This window comes from Panthera leo, chromosome C2, assembly GCF_018350215.1.
Source record: "Panthera leo isolate Ple1 chromosome C2, P.leo_Ple1_pat1.1, whole genome shotgun sequence".
NCBI classification, from domain to species: Eukaryota; Metazoa; Chordata; class Mammalia; order Carnivora; family Felidae; genus Panthera; species Panthera leo.
In genome coordinates this window covers 3,150,389-3,163,859 of record NC_056687.1, presented here as the reverse complement: position 1 = coordinate 3,163,859, position 13,471 = coordinate 3,150,389, and the positions used below count along the sequence as shown (strand labels likewise).

Genomic DNA, 13,471 nt, shown 5'->3' with positions numbered 1-13,471 from the left:
CTGCCCACACGCTGCTTGTGCAGTTAGACTCGCGTGTCCCCGCCGTGTTTCTCGCCCCGAGCCCCCACGCTCAGTGCCGATGGCCTGTTTTCGTGGGTAACCTCCTCCGGGTGGTGACGGCCGCCACGAGGCATCCTGACCTCGGGGGCACCCCCCGTGGCTCTCCCACCTTTGGGAGCCTTGTGCCACTTCGTTCAGCTCTGAGTGGGGGTCCAGGTGGTGGTCCCACCCGCAGCGGGGTCCTGTGGGGACCTCGGGGCCCTACGAGGGACACGCCTGGGACAGGTCGACTTCGTTGATGACACGTCCTCCTGTTCTAACCCCGGTGTCGCGTACTGTCGTGGACGCCTGAGCCCTGACCGCGTGTCCCGGAAATCAGGGCTGCTCCCGTCAGCAATGGCGCTGGGCTCCAGGGGCGCACTTCCGTTCTGTGCGCCTGTCACTTGTGTCCTTTGTGTTCACGCGCGCACGTGTGGACGCGAGTCCAGCTTACAGAACGGGCCCGTGTAGGAGAGAAGAGAGCACACGTGCTATCAGTCGGAAATACCGTTAGAGCTTACACCTGAAGGTCAGGTGGGCTCCGGGGTACGTGACGGGGTCTCCCGGCATACGCAGTCGTCTGTGCGGGACGTGTGCTCAGGTACCGCACCAAACATCTCCGGTATCCTGCCGTGGGCCATTGTTGCGGTTTTGGGAGCCGGTGATAGACCATAGTCCTCGAACTGTCTCCTGTGGAATCTTGAAATGCCGTTAGCAGAAACGGAGGTTTCACACGTGTTGTCGCTGTGACGTTCGTGACGGCCTAGGACACGCTCCATTTCCTCCTGTCCCCTCGTGTGACACGTCCTGTCTCGGTTCGGTCCTACCAGTGGTCGATCCGTTGGGGGTGAATGTTAGAGACACTTGTTTGCACATTGTGATGCTTTTACCGCTGCCCGGCCTTCCCACTTTTCTTCAGGGTTGACTTCCTTGAGCTCTGTTAGCAGAATTGTCTTGTCTAGAAGGTTTGACCTCAACTTTTTTTTTTTTTTTTTAAATTTTGGTTAATGTTTGTTTTTGAGAGAGAAACAGAGCACGAGCAGGGGAGGGGCAGAGAGAGAGAGACAGACAGACAGAATCCGAAGCAGGCTCCAGGCTCCGAGCCGTCAGCACAGAGCCCGACGCGGGGCTCGAACCCACGAACCGTGAGATCATGGCCTGAGCCGACGTCGGACGCTTAACCAACAGAGCCACCCAGGAGCTCCTGCTTGTTTCTGTTTTTAGAGCGTATCTTCCTGCAATTGTAGATGGTTTTGAACACGAGGGTTATGTTTTTTAAACTCTATTTGAATAATCTCTACCCCCAACGTGGGGTTCGAATTCATGCCCTGAGATCACGAGCGGGCCAGCCAGGCACCCAGGACCGTTAGGATTTTAACGCTAAGTGACCTTGTCACTGGTCTGGGCCCAGCTCTGCTCTGTGTCGGGGGCACCGAGAGCAGCGTGTGGTGGCACGGCACCGGGACAGAAGTAGAGCCCGCGTGTCCGCTGGTGCTTGGCTTTCTCTTGCTGTCAGGGTCCCGCTGCGGGGGTTAGCGGGCTGGGCTGCGGCGAGAGGTGAGCCCCTGTCGCTGTCCTCCTGGAGGAGGCCCGGCCAGTGCAGCTGTGGCCCGGTCGGAGCGTGCGGTCCGAGCTCGCCAGCGGCCGTGGGCGTCCCGCAGGCTGCGGTCACGGCAGGTGGGGGGGGCGCGGGGAGACAGAGCCCCCTCCCGGGTGCCGGCAGGGGTGCAGGCTTTCCGTCCACACGCTTACGAGCCGCCTGCCCTGCCGACCTCAGGCTCCCGCAGCAGTGGTTGTGCACGTGTGGGGTCAGGGGTCGGGTCCCCGCGGGGGTGGTGAGTCGCTTCTGAACTGCCTCGTGGTGGGGGCGGTTAGTGACCTAGGAACTTAGTTCCTCTGGGACTGGCCCGTCGTGAGCGGCGTGCAGGGTCGCAGGTCTGGCCCCGGAGCCATGCTTGGAGGTGACCACGAGGTCAGGGCGGGACAGGACCCCCGGGTGTGCAGTGTGGCCGCTCCCCGGCCCCCTCCCCGGGGACACCGGCGCCCCACCTGCCATCCACGTGCGCTGGGCCGGGGGAGAGGTGCGCGGGCCACCTGAGGTCCAGGCTGGCTCTGACGCCTCCCCTGTAGGGACGTTTGCTGTCCCAGTGACCGCTTCTGGTGTCGCCCTCCGCACCCAGGTTCATCAACGCCAGAAGACGGATTCTTCAGCCCATGTTGGATTCCAGTTGCTCAGAAACCCCAAAAACTAAGAAGAAGACAGCTCAGAACAGACCGGTCCAGAGGTTTTGGCCCGACTCCATCGCCTCGGGAGCTGCACAGCCGCCGCCCAGCGAGCTGGCCATGTCGGAAGGTGGGCCTCGCGGGGGCTGGGGGGGCGGTGGGGACAGGGATGGGGAGGGGGGCCGTGGGGGGGGGGCCCAGAGGCTGGGGGAGGGCCTGGCTGCTTGGGGGCAGCAGGGGTGTGGGCAGGGACGGCCTTGACTGCGGTGGCAGCCGTGAGCCTTGGGTCGCGGCGGCTGCCGTGTTTCGCGCGTGACGCGGGAGGGAGGCATCGCGTACGGAGCGCGGTGCGTCTGGGAGGCCCGGTGTCCTGTGCGTTCTGTCCTTTTGCCCCTTTTCGTGTTTCTTGTCCCTGGGAGCTCGGAGCTCAGGATGGAGCTCTGCCAGCCCCACCACCTGGCATCTCACCCCTTTTCCCCGTGAGCCCCCGTGGCTGGTCCCCTCTGACGGTGTCCCTCTCCCTCATCACAGGCCCCCGTCCCCGCATGCTCCATAAGCACCTTTCCGTGGGCACGCCTTGCCCAGGTGTGGACTGTCTGGGTGTGTGTGGTTCTCGGTGTGTAGTTGGTGTTCCCAGCCTGTCCCCACTGTCTCGTTCTTCCTGTTTTTCTCAGCAGTTTGCTGTTCCCGAGGAAAGTTCGCGGCCCTTACGTCTTCAAACACTTTCTGACGCCACCCCCCCGCCCCGCCCCCTCCGGGCCCCCAGGTCCCCGTCTGTCCTGCTGTTCTTTCTAGGGTTTGGGATTCCGTCTCTCGTTTCCATTTTGATAGTTTCCACGTCTGTGTTGGGGCTTCGCTAACCTTTTCTCCCGTGGTTAAGCTGCCACCGGTCCCACCACGGGCGTGTCTCAGGGTAGACATCCTAGTGCGCGTTTCCAGAAGTTCGGGACAGTCTTTGGCGGCGCTCGTGGCTCTCCTTCGTAGCATACAGTCACAACAACCGCTTTGATGGCCTCCTCTGCTGGTTCTAACATCTGTCAGCCCCAGGCTGGTTTCCGGTGACCCGGTTTTCTGCTCACTGTGGGTGGTTTTCCTGCCTGGTGATCCTGGACTGGATGGCAGGCCTTGTGAATGCCACCTTGCTGGGGGCGGGTGCTTTTGCACAGGGCAAGGCTCCCGAGCTCTGTTCCAGCCCTGAAGGGACCCTCTCGTGCCCTGCTCGGTGGTCGGCCCTCGTTTGGTGACCAGCGGTGCTCAGTCCTGGGCAGACCACCCGCAACCAAGGCCGGACCTCGGGTGGCACCCCACCCCCACGCCCCTCCACCCGCCCGGCCTGGGCATCGTCTTCCGATCTTTCCAGCTGGTTCTTCCCCGGGGCTTGATTGTCTCCTGCCGCCCGTGCGGACCTCCCTCCACCGAACGGACGAGCCGGGCTGTCCACAGATGTGCCGGCCTCGCGGTTGGGACGGGCCCCTCGCAGCGGGCTGTGCATCGCGCTTCGTTCTGTTTCTTGAGGGCCGGCGTGTGCATTTGAAGCTTCATCGTTTGGGTTTTGATATGCGGTGGCCTTAGGTTTAAGTAATTTATATTTCCAGTTCTTGTTTTGTCTTTTAATCCAAATTACTTAGGATTAGTATTAGGTTTCTCTCCCTCCTTCCGGCCTTGGAAAAGGCAGTGCCTGTGTATTGGGGGAGAAGTTCAAGCAAGACTTGCCAGTGACCAGTAAGTTTCTGCCCCGTCTTGGCTTCTGATCTTCTCCAGAAAGCGTCCTTATCACCGGTCTCCCGTATATGCTCCCAGCGCATCTGTGACATGACGTGACGTACTGTGCGGGGGGCAAGGACGGATGAGTGAATCTCTTTAAAAGCGTTTCCCACATTCTACCGCCCGACACTGTCTCCCGCTGCCGTCGTCACTTGTCGCTGCTCCTGGAGACCTTCAGGGACGAGCGTGTGAGCCCCCTGGGCTGCTGGGGACCAGCGTGTCCCAGGGTCCTCCTTGTTCCCCTTGTCACACGGTCTCCCCGACTGCGACCCTGGCCCCTTGCCTTTGTCTCCTTGCTCCTCGTCTTGTCCCTTGTCCTGCGTCCTGGTCTCCTGTTCCCTTGCGGCTCCTGCTTCTGCCCTGCACACCCGCGTCCGTATAGCCCCTTACGGACCGCCTGCAGACCAGGAACTTGCGCCGCGTATTAGCGGAGGAGGGTCTGACGTCTCCTAACCCCTGGCGATCGTCCCAGAGACTCGCGTGGGGGCCCCGACACGAGGTCAGAGGAGCGAACGGCACCCGGCTGGGTCACGAAGCGTCTCCCTGGGCGGGCGCTAATCTGAACGTTCTGCCGCAGGAGCCGTCGTGACGATCACCACGCCCGTGAGCATGAACGTGGACAGCCTGCAGTCTCTGTCCTCGGACGGCGCCACCCTGGCGGTACAGCAGGTCATGATGGCGGAGCAGAGCGAGGACGAGTCTGTGGACAGCACGGGGGACAGCGGGGCCGCGCTCGCCCCCACCCACATCAGCGGGCTGGTCCTGGAGAACAGTGACTCCCTGCAGTAGGGCCGGCACAGCCCAGAACCGCGGGGCGGGCCTGACTTTTTACAGTTTGCACAGCAAACATTTTACACACTTTTATTTCTGACATGTTTTATACGTAGATGGAGAAGAATGCACTTTTGTATTTCATAGTGAGCTTCGAGAGCGCCCTCGCGGGCGCGGCGACTTTCCGGTGTGCGTGTGTGTGCGTGTGTGCGTGCGCGGGTTTTTAAGGAGATTCTTTAAAGGTTTAACGCTAAAAATGTGATGAATGACAGACACCCCCGTGAGCCCCTAATTAGTTAAGGAATAGTGCTGCCATTTTCTAGAAAATTATGCAGTTTTAATTTCGTTCTGTGGTCGAAGCAGGTCCCGGTGGGCTGATTGATTTGTGTCGCCCACGGATTGGAGAGAAGCTTCTGCACCTTAAAACTGCCAGTGCGAGGTAGACGCCCACGGCAACAAAGTGCGTGTGGCCCGTGGTGAGCGTGCTCTGGTGGACATACGCCGAGGTCCCCACGGACTTGGTGAGCCTGTTTCATTTGCTATATATGAAAAGAAACTCCTATTTTTACCTTGCTGGAATTATTGGATAAAAAGCTATTTTTATAAATTCGCTATGAATTGGATTATGACTATATTGAGGATAAAATTTCTAGAGAAGAAACACACGTGCTTACTATTTCAATTTGGAATGTTCTGAACTGACCAAATTTAGTGAACCTGCCCAAAGGTAGCTAGCATTCCACGGTTCTCCACCGTCCCGGGGGAGTGATTGACATGTAGCACCGTAGAAGAAACAAGTGTCTAATGAAATTTTGACGCCTCCAGACTTCAGTGTATGTGTAAAAGCTCAGATTGCCTTTCACACTTGATCTGAACCTGTATCTAAAGGTGTTTGCTAAATAGGACTTAGGTGAGTTAAGTGAGGTGGTAACCAGTAGTCCGAAGCTGTGACCACACACGTCAGTCTAATTTAAACTCGACTACAGTTAAATGGTTACTGCGCCAGTTAGCTGTGTATTGTTTTAGAAGTTTTTAGTCAGCCCTATGTTATGCATAGAATGTTTATTATAAACTAATATAAGATGTCCTCTGTGCCACCGGCCCAGAGTGAGACCCAGTAACCGGCACCCGCGCTGTTACGCAATTAACACGTCCCCAAAGCGACACAGCTCCCCGGGCGGGCTCTCCGGCCTCAGCTCACACGCGTCTGCCGTCGGTCCCGGGGTCAGTATTTTCTCCCTGTACGTCGTCGCTTTGGGATTCCCGGGCCCCCACCCCCACCCCCACCCCCACCCCCACCCCCGACTTGATCACATGAGGTTTGGAGTAATTTTAGGACTTCCGTTTCCCGGCGACAAGGCAGACCAAAAGAGTAGACTGGGTTTTGTTGCCTTTGTTTTTCATTTATTTGCAAGTGGGGCTTTTGCTCAGAAGACAAGCCACCTTGTCTCATCAAGCCTTTGTGTCGTCTTAAAGGGGACGCCCAGTGTTCGTGTTTCTAAAAGGTGGTTTGGTGTTTGGGAAGGTCGCCAGTTCTGGAGATTCAACAGCCGTCATTAGTTACGGACCAAGGTTACATTGCAGGATATCTGGAGCTGGGGCAGATTTTTTCTGGAACTGATCCCCCCCCCCCCCAAATTGGTTAGTTACAGTTAATCACAGAAGACTTATTTCCTAGGTAACTTAGGAGGCGGTAAGAAATACATAGAATTTTCTTTGAAAAATACTTCAGGAGCTTTAAAAGAAAAAGCGGAGTAAACTCTTTTGCAGTGAGAACAACACTTTTAAGCAACAGTTGCGTTCCTTATTTATAAACAATTTGTAACATTTTCAGTAAGCCTACACAAGTTTCGTAGATCATTTTAACTTGACCTAAATCGAACTTGGTTGGACTTCTTGAAACCAGGAGCTGTGGACACCAGCCAGCCACCTTCCTCCCCCCCCAGTCCCTCTAGTTGCCCGCTCTTTGGGTGCATGTGGACTCACAGGCAGGTCACTGCTCCCCCCCCCCCCCCCCCCCCCCCCCCCCCCCCCCGCCGCCCCAGGGGTCACGTTCACTGAGCTGCGGGAGCCTGTTAGTCGAGGGCTGCACAGACTGCCCGTCCGGAGACAGACGGGGGCCGTGCGGGGTCCCGCTGCCCTCGCTGGCCCGAGATCGGCCTTCCGTGCCCGGTGACGCACCGCGCTCCCTGCGGCTGAAGCCGGTTTCCTCAGGCTCGAAGTTCTTACCGGGTTCGGAGGACTAGGATAAGCCGTCCAGAGACAGGGCGCTCGTGGACAGGCCCGAGCTTCCCCCCCACTCTCCCCGCAAATAACCGAGGTGCTCGGAGACGACCTTGGCGTGGCAAGCCGTTTCGGTTCATAAAACCGCTGCCCGGCGTGTCTGTCGTCGGTTTGCATTTTATAAACCCCCATCTTCCAGCCCTCGGACCTTCAGGAGAACCTTTGAAAATGGGACTCCCTCGAGCGTTCATTTTCACGGAGCAGATTCGATCCTGACTTCCCGCCAGAAGGACGCTCCGGATGTGTCCCCAGACCCAGAGTAAGAATGTCGTTACCCGTCCCGCGGCTTCGCCGTCCCCAGACGAGCCGCCGCCGCCGCCGGACCCGGCTTGCCGTTTTCTGGCTGCAGGTAGTGACGTCCGTTTCAGTCTCTGTCCGGGACGCACGGTGGGGCGGCAGGTGGTACCAGAGCGCACCTGCGGGTCGCAGCGGCCTTTTCTGTGCGGCCCTTACCTGTGTGAGCCGGCTCGGGGCCCTTGCCTTTTAGACAAACTCGACCCTACCTGGACGGTGGGCAAGGCCCACCTCCGGCGGTTAGGGGCGGAAATAACCCAGCAATCTGCCTTTGTTTTAGTTGTGTTCGGTCTACGAACTGACAATCTTTAAAATGTGAATACTGTAACAATATGTTTTCTTGGATTGTTGTCTCGAAAGGGGATTTTTGTGAAGCAATTGATTTATCAAAGCAGAAAAATTAAAAATAGAAACATGCTTCGTGGATGTGTTATTTTGTAAAGCTGGGGTCACCGTGAGCTGTTTTTCCATTTTAAGGAAAACATTCAAACTGTTGACAGGTTTTGCTGGTGACGCGGGGCTCGTAGCGACCCCTGCACGTTGTTGGAAAAGGAGGATTGCACTGGAGCACTCAGGGCCATTTGCGTTTTCTGGAATCTTCTTCAACTGCTCACTTCCATTAGTTGTTGGCGTTCCGGGAAAGAATTGGAAAGCTTTTGTTTGTTTTTTGCTGTGGTCTATCATAAAGGTAATTATTTTGACGGTAATGGGAAAATGCTTCGTCGGTGACGTAGCGCGTGTTGTGGAATGACCCACGGCCGCTCCTGGACACGTCGAAGCGCCACATTAAAGCCTTTTCAGCGAGGTTTCTTCTTCGTAGGCCAGTGTGTTTGAACTCCCCCCACACTGCTTATGCTTAGAGGCTAAGGTCAGCGGACTCAAGTATTTTTAAAAAGTGCATCTCATCGCAAGCCTTGCGGGTGACTCGACGAGCCGGCTCTGAAGTCTGTCGTTTTAGGAAACGTTCTGAGCAATTTGATGGCAAGTCGAGCCCCTGTGTGCTCTCTCCGGCTCCGCTAGGTCAGAGGTGAGAGGCGGACATGAATTGTTAACCAGGTGACACCTTGGCCCGGTCCTTGACGCCTTGAGGGTTCAAGGGCTTCGTTGGTAAAAGGAAGAGATTGGTTTATAAGGTTTATTCTAGCTCAAAAATTAACATTTATTTTCCTCCGAGGTTTTATTTAAATCCAAGTTAGTTAACATACTCTGCAGTCTTGGCTTCAGGAAGAGAACCCAGTGGTTCTTCACTTCCATACGAAACCCGGTGCTCGTGCCAACAGGTGCCTCCTTAACGCCCGTCACCCATCTAGCCCCTCCGCCCACCCACCTCCCCTCCTGTCGAAAATGTTGTAACTAATAAAATCCTATCCGTCTGTCTGGAGAGATGAGTAAGTGAGTGATGACGTGGCGAATCCTGAAAATAAGAAACCTGTTTGGATCAATGTTTGCATTCGGTTATTCTCTGCAGAGGTCATTACGTTCTGCGCATGGTGTTTGGCCCGAGTGCTGTGCTCTAGACGTTCTGAGAAGCAGTTCTCAGCGGCAATTACTTTTGCCCTTTTACAACAGGCCCTGCCGTCCTCACTAAGGCCTAAGATCCCTGAACCGTTTTTACGCTCGAGTTTGCAAAGCTGCAGAGCAGAGCCGTCGAGGCACGTGGGACCGGGAGACAGAGGACCCCAGGCAGGCGGCGGGCCCGGGGCTGCCTTCCGGGGCGCCCACCGGCCTGGTCCCGCCCCCTGTCCCCAGGCCCAGGCCCAGCCGCCCAAGGAGGCGGCCCGCCTGCTCTCAGCTAAGGCCTGCCTGGGGTGGCGCACTGGACCGACCGGTCTTTTCCACGCAGACGGCATTTAGGAGGCAGGATCTCGCACAGGTGGTTCCGTGTCCCCCCGCATCGTCATTTAAATGAACCCAGGACGTCAGCCTGCAAAAGCCGGTGGTGACTTTAATATGAACGAGGAATTCTTAAGTTGCAGTGTGGTTGAAAAGGCACGTGTTAAAGATGTCGATGGCTTTAGTTGCTTAGACGTTTTTAGAGAATGGCGTGTAGAAAGAAATCAGGTACGTTTTAAAATATTTTGCTTTACGTCACCTCAGTTTCCTCTGATACTAACACGGCGGTCATGTCAGAAAGAAGCGGTGAGGCCTGTAACCGTTTACGCTCGCTGCCAGTGTAGACCCGAGCTCTCGAGACCAGAGTTCTGTTAGACACGGCTGGAGCTGGAGGCAGAGCAGCCACGGAAGGAGTGTTTCTAGAAGGAGAAGTTGAGCGTGTGGAGGACGACGGGCTGGGCCCCCAGGAGGTCGCTGATCAGGGCAGGTGGAGAGAAGTGGGGGGAGGGCCGACGCCAGCGGTCCGGGGGCCGCGGGGGGACGGCGCTGGGTCGGTGGGACATGATGAGGGGCGTCTTTCTCACCTCGTGGGAAGCCTTTTAAGACCCCAGACACGTAAATGGCCCAGTGGGTTTGGCCGGATCCAGAGGAAGCGTTTGTGTCAGGGAAGGACGCTGTGCACTGAGCAGGTGGGAATCTGAGAGAAGCGTTTTTCTTTTCCAACATCGACAACCAACGGGGAGTCCGCGTTTACGTTTGAGGGGAGAGTCCTGCAAGTCAAAACGAAGAGGCCTGGCAACCCAGAGCAGGGCAGGGGACGTCGTGGGCAGGTCCCCGAAGGGCCAGTGTGAACACTGCCCAGCCCGCCGGTGGCTCACCATAGTCAGGGATCTAGGGCTTGAAGCTGCTCCGTCTCGGAAATGGGGGCCCGTGGCCTGGGGGTAGGACCCTCCTCACCGGGACCGCCGTCGCGGGGTCCTCCCGGTGTGCGCCGTCCCACAGGCCCGGCCGGGGGGCCGCGACAGGGTCCCCTGAGGGCCTCTGCGGAGACATCCTGGGCCCCCGGGCCGGGGAGAGGTGAGGGGTGGTGGGTGCAGGGCTGTAGGCGGATGAGCCAGGTGCGCGTGGCAAGCAGGTGTTCTCGGGTCTGGCTCGGTTGACGAGGGGGTCGGGCCTCCTGACTCGGACGGAAGGCCGCGTGGCGGTGGAGGGGCAGGGGGACCAGGGCGGGTCGTCCTCGGGGCCCGGGAATGGGCCTCCCCCTCTGTCGGGTCGTCCGTGCAGGGCAGGGGGAGTCCAGTTCCGCGGCAGCCTTTTACCCCCACGTCCCTCCAGCCGGCGAGGCCCTGCCCCTGCCCCCAGCACCAGCCCGGGCGAGGCCAGAGGTGGAGGTCCGGGTCCTCCGGGTTCAGCCTCTGCTGCGGGCACGTCCCGGGGCGCAGGGCCCCCCCTTCTCAGCCCTGCCCGCTCGCGCCTCTGCGGCAGGTTGCCTTCCGTCGGGGAACGGTCTTGGGAGGCAGGGGGCCTCGGGCCAGAAGTAGGGCCTTCAGGGGGCGTGGTGGCTCCTCCCCTCGTGGATTAGGGCCTTTGCTCCCTGTGAGGGAAGGGTCGGGCTGGCTGGCGGGTGGGGGTCTCCCCGGGCCCCGCCCTGCCCCCCAGCACCCCTGTGAGCGAACACGGCCTCCCGGGGGGGGGGGGGCCCTAACGTCCGGGTTTCGTCTTTCCCCTCCCGGTGCTCTGCTGAAGGGGGGCCGCCCCGAAGGGGTTTGTCCCTCTTTGGATCCAGTCGTCACCGGGTAGCCCCACAGCCGCAGCCCCGAGCGTGAGGAGACGTAGGATGCAGTGGGTTACCCACCGCCCGTGCTGTCAGGCCGACGTTCTCGGGGCCTCTCCGCCTGGAGTGGGAGCAGGGTGGCAACAGGACGGACAGTGAGGTTGGAAGACAGGTCGGGGGGGAGGGGGGGGAGGCAGAGGCAGGCCTGTCAGGACACGCACGTCCCAAGCCGGGGACGCGGGGCCTTGTCCGAACCCCGTGTGTGTGTGGTCCGTCGCCAGCTCTCGGGAGGCCCAGCAGTTAACGCCGGGATCGGGAAGGGGAAAACGCGGCTTGCAAACCATCGTTACTTGGGATCGGAGAGGTTGTTTCACGGTTCGCTGCCCGTCGAGTGGACGTCCTGTAACCGTTTGGATCCTGAATCTTTGCCCGGGAGTGTTCGTTTTCTGCAGTGTCGGGGCCTGGTGGCTGCTTACAGTTTTCCCCAGTGGCCTCGGCGGTATTTCCAGCCCCGCGTGCTCTCCCGGGCCGTTGGCCGTTGAGTGAGACCCTTCTGAGCCTGGGCCAGGTTTTGTTCCCGCCGTGACGTCAGAACTGGGTCACCCAGAGTTGTCTGACCGCGGCCTCCGCGGTTTCCAGCAGCCCTCCCGTCCCTGTGCCCCCCGGCCCTCCCGTCTTGTCAGTGGCCTTGGACGGTCTCTCAGGGTCGTCACACGTGGTTCATCTGCCTTTGCCTTTGCTTAAAGGTGTAAGCTTTTAGCGGAGTAAATACCTGTTTAGAAATGCAACTTTTGGGTCGCCTCGGTGGCTCAGTTAGGTGTCCGACTTCGGCTCCGGTCAGGATCTCACTGATGGTGGGTTCGAGCCCCGCGTCGGGCTCTGTGCTGCCAGCTCGGAGCCTGGAGCCGGTTTCGGATGCTGTGTCTCCCTCTCTCTCTGCCCCTCCCCCACTCATGCTGTCTCTTTCTCAAAAATGAATAAATGTTAAAAAAAATTTTTTTAATGCAACTTTTGATTTTATTCACTAAATTAGAAATACCTGGCACGTATTTGTTACTGTACGTTAAATTCTCACTTAATTTTAAATTTAAAAAATCTAGACGGCTCAAACGATCCTGAGGCCATCAGCTTGCAAACACACTGCCCGCCCAGCTCGCCCACCAGGCAGCACGCAGGGTCCCTGCTCAGCGGTGAGCGTGTGCCCTGGTGGAGTGCCCACGAGCACCCTGCCCGGGCAGCCGGGGGACACGCCGCGCAGCCAGAGCGGGCCTCCCGCCGTAAGGCCAGCTTTCGGGGACCCCAGCGGGCGCCAGGGTGGGTGGTGCCCTGATGGGGCATCGTCTGCTGGCGTCTGCCTCACCCTGCCCGGTCAGCGGGCCGGGCCTCCCTCCTCTCCCCGCTCTCCCGGTGGTTCCGGTAAAGGGTTAAGAGGGACCGGCAGGCCACCCTGGCCGCGCCCGCTGGCTTCTAAAGCTCCTCTGTTCTCCTGACCCCGTGGCCTCTGCTGTAAGAGCCAGCAGCCCGGACACCGTCTCCGGGACCTTGGAAGCCGGGGACTCACCCAGTGCAGAGCATTAGCGCACACGTGTCTGTGGGTGGGACTTGTCACGCGTGACCTCCAGACCAGCGAGCTGACCCGAATAACCAAAGCCGGCCTGTGGTGAGGGCGCTGCTCTGGGGAGGCGGTCTGTCCGTGACCAGGCAAAAGTGCTCCTGCATCAGACAGGCACCAAGCCCAAAATGAGGGGCAGCTCCTTGGCTCGGCTCTGGAACGTTCTCCCCTGCTCATCCTGGTCCCTTGGGCCTGTCGTGACTTTGTCGGCACATTTCTGCCCCGGGGCCTTTGCACTGGCTGTGCCTGAAGCCTAAATAGGATTCTTCCCTGCCATCCGCTGCTAGGCAGCCTCATACAACTTTCTGGTCTCAAATGTCCCCTTTCGGTGGGCATCAGCTCAGCCTGCTTCTCCGCTCCCTGCAACCCTTTTCCTGCTTTTTCTTTTCTGTCATTGTAGTAAAATACACATAACATAAATACACCATCTTAACTAAATTTTTAAGCGTACCGTTCTGTGGCGTCAGGTATGTTCACATTGTTGCGCAACCCATCCCCACCATCCATCTCCAGAACTTTCCGTTTTCCCCAAACTGAAACTCGGTCCCCATTAAATACGCCCGCTCGCCATCCGTCTCCCTTGGCCCCTGATGGCCCCCGTTCTACTTTTCGTGTTTATGGGTCTGACCCTTCTAGGTGCCTCTGTGAGTGTGACTTCCGTGACTGGTTTACTTCATGGAGCACAATGTCCTCAAGGTTCGTCCCCATGTCGTGTGTCAGAAAGTCCTTCCCTCTTAAGGCTGGGTGATATTCCGCCACGTGGATAAACCGCACTCGTTTCACCCGCCAATTTCTCGGCAGCAGGAGTCGGCCCTTGATCCCACCCACCAGGGGGTCCGGTGTGGAGGCCTTTGTGATTCCTGGGCCTGGAGCCGTGT

General features: G+C 58.5%; 2 protein-coding genes across 5 annotated transcripts in view; one reads left to right on the top strand and one right to left on the bottom strand.

Annotated features, from left to right (window-relative positions):
* PKNOX1 (PBX/knotted 1 homeobox 1) overlaps positions 1 to 6,083 on the top strand; it is a 57,237-nt gene extending 51,154 nt beyond the window's left edge. For all 4 annotated transcript variants that reach the window (XM_042954956.1, XM_042954957.1, XM_042954954.1 and 1 more), the window contains 2 exons: positions 2,220 to 2,392; positions 4,604 to 6,083. In XM_042954956.1, coding sequence (XP_042810890.1) covers positions 2,220 to 2,392; positions 4,604 to 4,815 — 385 coding nt within the window. In that variant the 3' untranslated portion in view covers positions 4,816 to 6,083. The remainder of the gene's footprint in view (positions 1 to 2,219; positions 2,393 to 4,603) is intronic.
* A 3,543-nt stretch (positions 6,084 to 9,626) lies between these two features.
* LOC122198352 (proline-rich protein 2-like) lies at positions 9,627 to 13,100 on the bottom strand. The gene is made up of 3 exons (XM_042902967.1): positions 13,045 to 13,100; positions 10,165 to 10,732; positions 9,627 to 9,803 (listed from the first exon to the last, which is right to left on the bottom strand). The coding sequence occupies exons 1-3, from the start codon at positions 13,098 to 13,100 to the stop codon at positions 9,627 to 9,629; spliced, it is 801 nt and encodes a 266-aa protein (XP_042758901.1).
* Between the last annotated feature and the right edge of the window lie 371 nt (positions 13,101 to 13,471).